This window comes from Acyrthosiphon pisum, chromosome A2, assembly GCF_005508785.2.
Source record: "Acyrthosiphon pisum isolate AL4f chromosome A2, pea_aphid_22Mar2018_4r6ur, whole genome shotgun sequence".
In the NCBI taxonomy this organism is placed as follows: domain Eukaryota; kingdom Metazoa; phylum Arthropoda; class Insecta; order Hemiptera; family Aphididae; genus Acyrthosiphon; species Acyrthosiphon pisum.
In genome coordinates, this window is record NC_042495.1 from 56247812 (window position 1) to 56261849 (window position 14038).

At 30.6% G+C, this 14038-nt stretch overlaps 2 protein-coding genes across 6 annotated transcripts in view; one reads left to right on the top strand and one right to left on the bottom strand.

Annotated features, from left to right (window-relative positions):
- LOC100569658 overlaps positions 1-14038 on the top strand; it is a 205068-nt gene that overhangs the window by 20051 nt on the left and 170979 nt on the right. The window lies entirely within an intron of this gene.
- Positions 2169-7886, bottom strand: LOC100162292 (solute carrier family 2, facilitated glucose transporter member 8). 3 transcript variants are annotated; one of them, XM_008190690.3, is made up of 6 exons: positions 7103-7886; positions 6955-7022; positions 6698-6875; positions 6289-6545; positions 5513-5898; positions 2169-3230 (listed from the first exon to the last, which is right to left on the bottom strand). In XM_008190690.3, the coding sequence occupies exons 3-6, from the start codon at positions 6747-6749 to the stop codon at positions 2516-2518; spliced, it is 1410 nt and encodes a 469-aa protein (XP_008188912.1). In that variant the 5' UTR covers positions 6750-6875; positions 6955-7022; positions 7103-7886; the 3' UTR covers positions 2169-2515. The 3 variants fall into 3 exon arrangements, with proteins under 3 accessions (XP_008188912.1, XP_029345640.1, XP_029345641.1); XM_029489780.1 differs by having other exon boundaries at positions 6698-7022; XM_029489781.1 differs by having other exon boundaries at positions 6955-7886.

Here is a 14038-nt window from a genome sequence, read left to right on the forward strand (position 1 = left end):
AATTTATATTTTTACAACATTTGGTATTTACTCGATTTCTTAAGTAACGATTTTCTTATTTTGTTGTAATTAAAAAACGAATGACTGTAGAAACTTGAAAATTTCACTGAATGCTTATATTAGCATTTTCTATATACGATAAAATTTTGAAAATAATTTGACTCTTTTTGAGCTGTTTACGGACATTGTAAGTTATCAATTTTTTAAATTTTTTTTTCTATAAATATCAATAAAGTTTTATCTATTGGGCCAAAAAGTGTAAAAAATTAATACAGGGCTCCTGATACATTGTTACAATAGCAGTTGAAAAATATTACAAATATATAGGCACAATTTTTTTTTATAAGCATTTGAAGTTAAAATCTTGAATTTTGAAGACAAAATTTATCAAATTTAAAATTGAATAATTATTTTATAGTTAAAAATTTATAAAATGTTCAACTTTTATATCTAGGGATTGAAAATTTAAAACAAGATTCCACGTAAATATTTAATTCTGTTATCAAAAATTCTAAGAAATACATAAGCACAGCTTATTTTTATAGTAATTTTAAGTTCAAATTTGGAAGTAATTACATATTAAAAAACCTGGAATAACTATTTTAATTATTTTGTTGTGATTGTATAATATTATTTGTGGGTACTTGAAACTTCTAAAGTATACTATTATATATCTATGATAGTACCACGGTTTGTTGTTGATGTATAACGCGTTACCTAATGGATATTGTGATATGATTAATTTGAAAATTATTAATAATACTATAGATAAGTATACCTATAATATGTATGTCTAATATCTAGACTGACAAACCATCTCCGCTCAGAATCGTTTTTCTTATAGAGTGATATTATATCATTGAATTCAAATTTAATACTATTCATTATACAGTGACCCACTTGTAACCTACTGTACAGCAGAGCGACATCCACTTACCCACCTTTTTTATTATGTAAATATGTAGATATTGCAAGAATTACTATTCGTCGATAGCACACTTAATTCTATACATAATAAAGTATAAAAAGTATAACATAACACAAGTATAAGTTTTGGGTTGTAAACTGGATAAATTATAATGTATAAAATTACAAGTTCATATTATATTCGCAGGATTTTTTTTCATTTTAAAACAATATACAATATATTATATAATAAATAATAATATACCAATGGGGTATGAAGAATAAATTAAATTATACTACAGGATAACTGTAGAAAGATAATAAAAACTTTTTTGTTTATTTTAAGTTCAGAAGTTAATCATTATATTTAAAGCATACAACAGTTAGGTAGTTTATTACATAATATATATTTAATATAAATATTATTATTATTGATAAAGTTAATACTTCGTTGAAAACTTAAGACTACCAAGGTAAATTAACATTTTCTTATTAAAGCAAGTATTGGTATGTATTATACATCAAGTTTTTTCTCGGGAACCCGCCCCGTTGTACCTACACAAAATAATAGTGAATAAGGATGATCCGTAGTCTGATTTGAGAGTTTTGAACATTTTCTCTATATTGGCAAACGAGTTTTACGTGGATAATAAGTGGGTTAAATAAAAGCAAATACTATAGTACTTATTCGATGTTGTAATGTACTTTTTACCGTCAAATTAGGTAGGTACCATTGTTGTCTACGGTTTTACTGAGATCATTATAACAATAGGTATCAAAAGAGCGTTATCACTATGCGATTTGGATACAGTTATGCTGGGATAGAGGTATGAAACGTGTGTAGATGTTTTCACATATAAGAAAAATGATTACGCTGACTGTTGCTGTAAATAACAATGTTTTGTAACAACTTTGTTTAATAATTATTCAAAATTAGATTGAATTTACAGATAAAATGAAATATTGTGAGATGAAATGTATGGTTTCGATGTATGTATGATTAATTTTTTTTTATCGTATAAAATTTTTATCAATTATAATGTAACGTTGTATTTTCGGGGCGTTTGTACTTTTTCATCGCGATGAGGATGCCGCCCGATGTTTCCACTTTGGCCGTCATCCGAAAAAGTATTAACACCGCGAGACGTCCTGCAAATAACATTATAATACGATTTCGATGCGTATAATAATATAAGTGTAGGTAAACGGATTTAGGCACCTAACGAAAGTTATAAAAAAATAAATCACGTCAACGTATAATATACAGTCTTCGAATCGTGTATAAGAAAATTATTATAAAAGTTTAAAAAAAAACAAGACTCCCCGCAGTAGTGTATTTTGGCGTATAATACAGACATATAATAACTAAAAAACGATATAAAACGAAGTCTCAAGTCGTCTCGATCGTCTCAAGTCCAAAGCTCACACGGACAAAACCATAAAACGTGGCAGCTGACAATCGTTATTATATAATATTATTATTATTACCTAATCAACGTATACATACACTATTATAACATTTAATTATGAGCGAGTACGCGACGGACCTTCGCTGCTGACGGTCGTGGAATGGTTGTGTGGTGGGGGGAGGGGTTGTCCCAACATCCGGTCAGAGCCGCTCGTAGTTCCGGTGGCGGGTCTTGCCGTTGCGCCAAGCGTACGTCTCGAAGTCCGTTTGGATCTGCAGGAACGATTTGCCCTTAGTCTCGGGCACGCAGAAGTAGCAGAACAGGCCGCCAAAGAAGGTGATCACCGCGTACCCTATGAAATTGGCGCGCTTGCCGTATGCGTCCGTCACCGGCTGGTAGATCTTCAGCATGATGGTGGACGTGAATGTGATTGTGAACACCACCGCCGAGTTGGCGAGGCCACGGGTGTCCGATGGAAAGTACTCGCACTGGATGACGGACAGCACGGGCATGAGCCCGATGTTGATGAAAAATTCGGCGCCGCACACGCTGGCCAATAGCAGCCAACCGTCCATGTCGGCCGTGGACTCGACACCGACGCTATTGCCATCGTCCCGCGACAGCAACGCGGCTATAAACACGTGGCACAGAGTGGTGCCCACACACGATACCATGAACAGCGGCCGTCGGCCGTACTTGTCCACAGTGAGCGCGAACGGCACGCACGCCACCACTATGAACAGACCGAATATCACGGCGCTAGCGTTCGGTGACAGCCCAGTGCCGTACAGCACGGACGACGCGTACGCTTCCATGACGCTCGCGCCGCACGCCATCTGCAGGGCGGCCAATGTGAGCACGATGATCAACGGCGCCCGATCCCTGTGTAGCAGGTCCGTCAGCTGCCCCTTGCACCTGCAGCACAAAAAAGAAAGTGGTGAATGAATGCAAAAATAACATGCCGTAACTATAATATTATTATAACTACTAACTGCAGTCTGCAGAAGTCGCACATTCAAAATACCTACCAATTTTTCAAATTGTGAGTGTGGGGCAAAAAAAATTAAATAATAATTTTACGTGACTGCAGTATGATATTATGTTATAGCTTATAACTTATACTGTATATAGGTACTAGTATTATTTTGAACTTTCAACTAAATATATTATAATATGTTTGGTGGTTTATGACCATATAGGTTGCAGTTTTAGGTTTGTGTGATTTTTTTTTATGTTACAAGTATTTGAGACTAAGTCTAACTGTATGATAATATCTATTAATCTTATACCTATTATATTTACACTATTAAATTAATTCATTATTTGATTCAGCAAGTAGCATCAACGTAGGTAGCCAATTAGAGTTGTTTTGGCATACGCGGTCGCCGGTCTTACATATAAACGATTCATTTTCACTGGTAATACTGTGATATGTCCAAATGTTTTAATTATTATTATTCCAAAACTATACCTATACTATAACACATATTATAACACAACGTTTGTAGATTAAATCAAACTTATTGGTTGGTATATTAAATCTAATGTATTTTATTTTGTATTATTTATTTCATAGTTTTGTATACCTAAGTGTAACCGCTTTTTGCTTTTTTTTGGTCCGTCTATATATTTTCACACAAATTTATTGAACGAAATAAAGTATATGTACATAATAATATCGTTAAATTTGGACGTTAAATGTACGTGTTTTGTTTGTAAATGTCATGAAAGAAAATGAAATTGTTTGCAGTAGTTTTACATATAGGTACATAATAATATGTGAAGTCGCATACCTATCGTAAAAGATAACTTTGCCAAACTGCTGGCGTAATTCTTAAAAAATATATATTATGCCGTAAAATGCGCACAAAGCGAATTTAATATCGTGAGTTTTCAAATGTCGATGGATCAAACTTAAAGATGTACTTAGCGTTTGAATAAGAGCCGTGGGGCTAAGGTTCGAGGACAGGATGTGGTCCACAGATCGGAAGTTTGGGGCCTCTGGTGGTACTTAGAACTATACATAATCGGTAGACAAACAATCCCAGTGACATTACCGAAGGCTCGTAACTTACAGTTCGACGGTAAATATCTAATGGCAATGACAATATAATAAAATCACTAAATGTTAAATCTATTATGGAAAATATAATATAAGACGGTTGATAAGGCTTAAACGCTTTACCTATTGTGTATTTAGGCATAACACAGAGATGGCCTGTCACTCGCCAATTTTATTAAGTTCTGGAATTGTTTACGTTATAATTGCATAAGCTAATAAGTTTGTTAAGATAGAATTGTAAGTTACATCGTAGTACATTACCTATCTTAATATTATGTTCTAATAATTTAGTAAATAAATGTTATTTTAGTTTATACTTCAAAATGTTTTGTAATTAATTTGCAATGCCCAATGCTATACACTTAGTGAGGCTAATTAAAATCAGTATAATATTACATAATATGGATTACAACATATAATTAATATTATACGAGCATCGGAGCATAGCATAGATAGATATTTAGATATATAATGGTAGCTTAGATTTAATGGAAAAATTATTAGATTGTTTAAAAATCTATTTTTTTCTAAATACTAAAAAAAAGATTATATATGCTTCGTCAGTCGATTACGATGGTCAGTATATGGTTTATAATAATTTATATAATAATTAAATTAATATTTGTATAGATAGGACGTAGGTACTGTATATGACATGTCGATATCTGTTAAATTTAATGATTAATGATTAATGATAAGACGATAAACGAACAGTCATAACATGAGTAATAACCGATTGCACGTACCACTCACTGATTGCTTTTAATCATTTCTATTCACGGATTGAAAATCGTTAAAACTCGTTTTTCGACAAACCTATAGTCCGTGATACTAAACTAAAATATTATTCGAATGGAAATTGGTGGGGCTATAATAATTTTAAGGCCGGTTGCAGAACCGTCATTGGTACAATCGACCACAGTGATCAGTATTATAATACCTACAGGAAAATTAATATTCAGATATAGTCGGTAACGTCAGTCTTAGATTATAAGTTTAACAGTCTGTAGTCGCGATACCTATTCACTCGGCCGCCAGTGTATTGCGAAATTTATTATTTTCGATAAAACCTAAGCGCGTAATATTTTATCATCGTTATTAATTACTACTACCTACTACTACAGCAGGACATTACTTTTCTTCGGTGACGGACAGTCTGACGATCTCGAGCTCTTCCTTGAACTCATCGTCGCCACAATTCCTCAGCTTCCTCAACGACCGGGCCGCCTCTTCCGGTTTTCCCACCATCATGAGGTAGTACGGCGATTCCGGTATGGCCACCATCAGCACGCCCGTGATGACTGGGATGACCGCGCCGACGATGGCCAGGGTTTCGTAGCTGGCGAGCCATCCGATCACGTAGGACAGCAGCAGACCGGAAGCGTAAGTCAGCTCGACCACCAGGGCCAACGATCCTCGGACGGATATGCTGGCCATCTCGCCCACGTACGACGGGGACACAATCAACGAGATTGCCATCGCGCTGCCGTGCAAAAACCGGGCAACGTACAAGTGCCAGGGCTGTACACACACACAATATCATAGCGTCAAGTATACGATAATTATTATTATGTCACCGATAGGTACACATACTTATATATGTATACGGAGGATCATAAAATGTGTTTGTTAGAAAAATGTTGAAGATAATATATTTGTATTTCATATATATACGATTTGTAATCCGAAGTTCTGATCAACACTATATATTTGGTACACGTGGTGGCGATCGATTTAACGTAATTAATAATTGTTATTATATTCGAGAGCCATCATGTGATCATTGTGTCGTCCTACGTTAAACCGATCGTGCCTCGTGGAGAAGTACGGTGACAACGCGTTTGCCGATCGAATGTGTTCGGTTGGTGTCGCGTTGGCGCGGTGACGGAAAAATAAAACGTAGCGACTTACCTGCCGAGCGGCCAGTATCAGTATCCAGCCGGCCAGCGTTATCGGCACCGTCAAGTACACGGACATTTTCCGCCCGATTTTGTCCATCATAATGCCGGCCGGTAACGACAACAGTACGTTGCCGACGTCTATCAGAGTTACCATCCATGACTCTTGTTCCGAAGTCAGGTGAACCGGTGCTGTGCCTTTCAGAGTGTATTCCATCATAGGCGACGACCATCCCAGCGTTGTACCGGCCATCAACAGTGGCATGGATACTGACAATCAAACAACACGGACATGGTGCATTTATTTCATTAATTACGATGTCGGTGTGTAACATTAACAATAATAATAATAATAATAATAATAATAATAATATTTTAAAATAAAAATTAGACGATTCGGTGGAAACGCACACGGGACATACCTATAAAGCACGCGAAAAGTTGTTTGCAGATTCCGTCGGGTAGGGTAGACATTTTGTTAATCTAAAACGGGGTGGTATCGTTCGTTATTACGATGGTTATTGTATATATTAATATGTTCTTCTTAGTTTTTACGAACCGATAAACGATCAACCCGTTCGTCGTGCACGTTTGTTAATACTAAAATGAAATAATATAACGTTTCAAAATAAAACGGCTATATCCGTCGGTGTATAATCTACAAACTAGATGAACTGACCTTTTCGTTATCGACACATCGCTACAACTGCGGGTAACGTTAATTCCCGTTCACACAATCACACAACACTATAATAATATTAGTAACAGTATAATAGGTATATCGTAATGACCGGACGAACACAATTCGTTAACCTAACGTCGCTTACTCATATAGACACAACGAATCCAACTCGTTTGAGTTCAGTCCTTATCCACTCTAGTTGCCATTGTCGGTGCTTCAAATAATAATAATAATAAATAAAAGAAACAAACGAGAATATAACAATAAATAATTGTATGTTGTGTATTATTATATAGGTACGTGAGTTAAACACAGCGAACTTGTTCAAGCCTCGTCGGAAATAGGAATACGATGATAGTTAAATATTAGCGTACACACACTATACGTAACACGTATAATATACATTGTAGGTAGGTACACACATGACTATAATACGAACAGAACACACACGTTTACAGAAAGTTCGAAAAACCTAATAAATTTGTTCACTGTTGTAATATGCTATTAAGGTAATAATATTATGATAATAGCATATAAAAACATAAGCCTACGACTCTCGTATACTCGGTAGGATAATCGATGTTGTAACATAAAAATATATAAGGTCGTCAAATTATATATACACATGACAGTAAAAATAAAAATATCAAACACGATTTTTAAGTGTTTTAACAATTAATATTATAACGACTAGAAAACGAAGAGTTTGAAATTAATTGTATTTACGAAAATTCAAATAATAATAATTAATATACGTTTGACGTGGACACGTGGTAGCTGGTGTTGTAGATAACCGCATTAGTATAAACCTGAACTAAAAATGTACACGCATTTTGATTTTTGACGAATTTCTTAAGCGTAGGTAACCATTAAAATTAGAACTATTGATATCAGGAAACTTATAACCTACCTATGTAATAATTTATTATATAACTTGTAACTATATAGTATCATAATTCATATTGCATTACACACTACAGATTGTAAGTAAAAAATATGTTTTGTCTATAATTATATAATGATACAATTTTTTATTATTAATAATGAACCTATAGTTAAGAAAATAGTAGGTATTGAGCTTGTCATATTTCATTCCAAAAATTACCACTAAAAATTGCCTAAAAATCACACATTAAATCATAACCCCTTCTATGATTTGGTAAAAATTGGTTTAAGGCAATCGTAACCATAATTTTGTCTCCTTAGAGCGGGACGCCTCTAATTGATAATAAGGGAAAACACATAGATTTTTTATAATTTTATAATTTTCTTATTGTCTGTTGCCTAAAGTGAGTAGGTACGTTTTACATAGTTTATGTATTAGATATACTATTTTCATAGAGTAGATACCTACTTATTTAATTCTAGTATTTTATAGAAACGTGACAGTCATTTGAATGTATATAGTCTAGCCAACTAATATTTGCGATTGGTTTATTGTGGTAAAAAAAACATGTCGGCCGGGCTTAGTTAGTAATAAATGCTAATTAGTCGTGTGTTTGTTGAAGATTGTACTCTTAATATACAGAGTGAGCCACTATGTTTTCCCGTTTTCCGAGTTAACCTTATGAGGAAACCCGATGGCCCACCCTGTATAGGTTAAGATGATAAACTAACATTACAGCCTTACAGGCCATTAAAATTACATTATTAAACTGAATTGATAATATTTTCAGCTGTATTTAAAACGTATTACTATACTCTCTATAGGAAATAAGATTATGCAGATCATATTATGAAGATTTGTATTATATAGTTAAATTTTATCAAATTAAGTTTAATAAATTGTATTTGTGATACAGTGAACTATATACTTATTCACATGCTAGTAAAACCTAAGCTTCACCAGTAGAACTTAGTTTCTAATATAATTACATTAAAAGTACATATTATAACTAAAATATAACTGATCTCGGACCATATCTTTGGCTTTTAACAATTGACTTATTAATTTAAAAGAAATTGACAGAAAACATTTTTTTTTTACCGAACTTTGAATCTTAAATAATATATGAATTCATTTTTAATCACAAATCAGTGAAATTCCAATAATATATATTTTAATATTTTGGATCGGGTCAAATTTGCTGAAAGCAATGTAACAAATATTGAAATAACTATTTGTTTGAATAGTGTATTTTTATTTAAATAATAGGTATATCATCGATAATATTATCATTGTACTCAAATTTACGAATACATCAATTATTTTATGATATGAAATGTGTTGGTCATGCATGTATGAACGGAAAGATTCAAAGAAGAGTTAATTGTTAATTTAGTGTAAAATGGTGAATTGTGTACGTATACAAATTATTCATTAACTATGTGCTATCATTATCAGGGCCATATTTACCATAAGGCAGGATAGGCAAGTGCCTATGGCCTCTGTTATTAGAGGAGGGCCTCGGATTTCTATGAAGACTATTTTTTAGAGTACTACCTTTCGTATAAAATAAATATAAGAAACAGAATATTTCCAAAAAAAAAACGAAGTGATTAATCCTTAGCATTGTAAAATGTAAATGAAAATAAATAAAAGTCTATTTTTAATAAGAAAGAATTAACAACTTAGGTTTACTATCAATAAAAAGCGATCTTACATCTGCTTTAAACTTTGATGACATAATAAATGAATTTGCTTTTAAAAAAAGCAAGAAAAGTAATATTATAAAATAGCTTATTAATTATTTCTATTACAAATATAAAAATGTATTGTCCATTACAGTTAATAAATAATATAAAAAAAAGAAATGTTTAATTTTGTCTTCAATATCAATAATAAATATATATATATATATATATATATTAATTAATACATACTAGGTACAAGAAGTCTGTAGCCTATAGAGATAATAAATGAATAACTTTATAATTATGTTTGTGAAAATGTATAAGTAAATACTAAATTAATATAAATTATTATTCTGTTTTATACAACTCGTTTGTGTGTGGGGGGGAGTATAAACTCTACTGTTGACAAGGGGGCACGTTTTTGTTTTGCCTAAGGCTACAAAATGACAAAATGCATAAATCAGGCCCTGATCATTATTGTAGTATACCTTCCAATAATAATATTCTATATTTCTATTATATATTTTTCTTTTATAATAAACACCATACTATATTTTTAATTTTTTTCCTTTAATGTTTGTTCCATAAGGATTTTGTTAATGCTTATCAAAAGTGGGTTGTAGAAAATTATGCGGTCCATTTATCAATATGTATATATTGCCACTGATTAAGTATAATGGTTAATTTAATCATTGATATTACTATATAGGTATATGCATGCCACACTACCTTCTTTCAAATAGGAAATTATTGAACTAAACACCAAGTGGCCGAGAGTGGGTTCTTGTTGAAAAACCGAATGATACATGTATTGGACAAGAGCATACTATATTATTTTAACAACATATCAGACAAAATATTTTATTATAATGAACGTTGATTGTTTTGTAAGGGTTCAATCGATAGTTTCTTTTGAGTTTTGGTTTTGATACTATTTGGTAACAGATAGTTTTAATAGTCTTGAAACATTATAACAGAAATAGGTAATTGTGAATATTTTCTGTGTCATTAGATAACTGTTGATTAACTTTTCTTTTTTACATTTCTACTTTAAAGAATCGTTCTGTATATTGTTATAGTCTATAGAGTAATTCCTTTAGTAGACTTTAATCTAGAATAAAATGGTAAAAATGTGAATAATCTTGTATTTTTTACACAATTAGTGCTATACATAAGTGTGCGCAGATATTATCGGAAGTGTAGTCATGCTGATAATATACCTGAATATTTACGTTTAAAGACTTTTAACTTATAGTTCCAACAACTATTCAGGATGGGCCTGAGCTAGAACCAAGAAACGCATAAACACATTAATCACATTAATTGTTTATTTTATTAATATTAAGATAATTTTAATAATAAAAACAAATAAATAAAACAAACAAATACATAAATTATGTTAATTTTTAATGAATAATTAGTATAATAAATACAAAATAATCTTTAACATTTATTATTTACAAATGTATACGATTGTGAATTTATGACGATACTGCAAGTAACTAGAGTAGTGATTTTTTCCACACTCTCATACCACAGATATTTGTAAGATAAATTGTTATAATTTATAACTGATAATAAATGTTTTTGAAATCAAACGATAGTGGTTAATTTATAGAAGGTAAGTATATAGATTATAGACATAAGTTATAAATTATGAGGTGTAGTTATTATTAGTTATCAATTTATCATACAACATACCTATGGCTACAACAAATTACAACATATTACCCATATACACGTGTTACCTACATATTAACTAAAAATAATTCACAAAGTATTATCGTGCGCACGTGTATGTTGCTACTACGTTAATGTATTATAATATTATAACAGGCATTAATAGTTAAAATGGCATTAGGATTACAATGGGATCCTCCGGAGAAGTTCCCATTGGAGCACATGATACATGATTAATCGGTATAGATCATGAATTTGCTTTGTCATATGAAATGTAATGGTTAGGTTTGTTGTAACTTGTAACCACTGTCCACTAATGATGCTGTTATAAATATTGTAAATTGTTCCTTCTGTTCATCAATATAAATATTTATTTCCCTATTGAATTAGTCATTTTTAGGATAGTAAGATTTAAGTGAGACAGGTATACTTATTTAAAATATAATTATTTAATATGAATTTTATTTTAGTGTAAAATCACTTAAACATTTCGTTTCTTAACGTTATTCCTTAGATTTTTTGTCAAACTCATAAATTTATAAAAGTATCGTACAATATTTAAAAATATATAGTATCTAAAAATTATGCAATATTGTAGTTGATACTAGAAATACCTAAGTATTTTACTTTCAAATTTTAATATTAATCTTTGTTGTCAAGATGTAAGCGTTTTCATAACTTATCTGGAATTACTAACTGATGAATCGCATTATTGTTCGACGTTTTAAAAAAAATAGAATGTTATTATAGTCTTGTAATGCACTGATATATTTGTAAAAGAAAATATCAAAACGTTGCTTGATATTCCTTTATTTATAAGTACTTTTTATTAATTTCGAAAGTCAAAAACATAAGAAATATAAATAAGAAAATATATTAATATTATGGTATGGAAAAAAAATTAATTCAGCCCGTTTTAATATCAGCCATTTGTTATAGGTATGTTGAATAGGTTACCAATATGAACTTTTTCCTTAAAACTTTTTATTGGTATCTTTACCTTTCGATTTTGATTTTATATCTTCAAAAAACATTGTTGAACTAAATAACTCGTAAGGCACTCAAATAAATAACAATAAGCGATTACGTTCAATGATAAGCATTATAATTTATATTAAATGTAAGTTAAATTTAAATAACCTTTAATCGTTGACCGTTGTACATTTTTAATAATTTTTTCATAGGTTCATACTTCAAATCGTATTTTATGTTATTCATATTCACAAATTATTCATATGGTTTAATCATTTCAAACACACAATGTATATAATAGTACTTACTACCTATATTATATTCGATCGATTTGAAAATTATTCAATTTAAATCGATATTCAAATATTGTCGTTTAAGAAAATATTATTTTATTTTCATTTGCTATTCACATATTCACTTGTATTACATTTAAAGATGACTAAATACAGGGGGGTATAATATGTAATATAATATTATATTGAGCCTTGACAGTTGATGGTAGTGATTTTCAACTGAATTTTCACGCGGTAAATCTGTCCCACAATGTATACGATTATTTCGTTAATATTTTTTTTTTCACCAATTAGGATTTATTTTGGTAACCTGTTTCATAAATATACTATACAATATACATATTATTTAATATTATATTGTGTAGGTATATACCTACACGTAATATTACGGTATCACACATATTATAATAATATAATGCAATTATATCATACATTGAGTATTATATTATTACTTGGTAAACCAAATAATACTTTATTTTAATTACAGATTTATGATTTGATATTTTTATAAACGATTTTCTAATGATTCTGTATTTCGGTCGATTTTTGTTCGACAAAAGTGTCAAAAATAGTAATAATAATAATAATAATAAAGCAGTTTATTATATTATTATAGCTACTATTACACATAGTACTCATTCCCATTATATTCCATAGGTAGGTACTAAAATTGTTTTCCAATAAAACAGAATTTGTTTTAATAAATAATGCAATAACTACCAACTGGATTATAATATGTCATCAACTACAGTATATATACATTATAAATTAGAATTGAAATTTGTATTCACATTAAAATAATAATTCACTTGTCAATATATAGTATAGGTGAACTAATTTACATAATAATAATAATAATAATAATAATAATAAAACTATAATAGTAAGTATAATATATTGAGGTCCGAGGAATATAATAATACGAGTGTACCCGGATGTGGCATTTGTGTATTTTGATGTTTTTATATTTTATTTTATTTTTTAATTTTTGATTGTATAAAATCTACCTACATGACGATGAAAAGCAGCAGCGTTTATAATTAACAGATTACCCCAAATTATTTTTTAATTATTGTATAGTGTCTATACTCTATATTAACCCACAGTGTTTAGTTTATTTATTTACGTTAAATGTGGGATACAAGTATACAACTGACAGTTCAGTATAATATCTACATCGACCGGGTACTGTTAATACGAATGTCAAGTGACTTCTGCATTTCGTCAGTCCGACAGAAAACTGTAGTGTTTTCTGAAACTCAATAAGTAATAATTTTTCGGGTGAAAAATGAAAATTCTACCGTTATTAATGTGACAGTAGTAAAATACAGCAATGAAATAAAAATGAACATAACTAGTCATAAAGTAGGATAATAAAATTAACATTTTCTCGTTAAAATATCTTATTTGAAATGTACAAAATGTTTATAATATCTTTTATCAACTGCTGAGCGGGTTAACCACTATAACCTTGTTCGGACATTTTAATTATGTTTAGTTACTCATAATAATTTTCACCCTAAATTTATACTATGATAATAATAATGTATATATAGCTACTA

Coding starts and splice junctions, on each gene's coding strand:
- LOC100162292 (XM_008190690.3), bottom strand. CDS start 6,749: ATGTCTACCCTACCCGACGGAATCTGCAAACAACTTTTCGCGTGCTTT. Junction 6,546..6,697: donor ACTTTTCGCGTGCTTTATAG/GTATGTCCCGTG, acceptor TTTGATTGTCAG/TATCCATGCCACTGTTGATG. Junction 5,899..6,288: donor TGATACTGGCCGCTCGGCAG/GTAAGTCGCTAC, acceptor GTGTGTGTACAG/CCCTGGCACTTGTACGTTGC.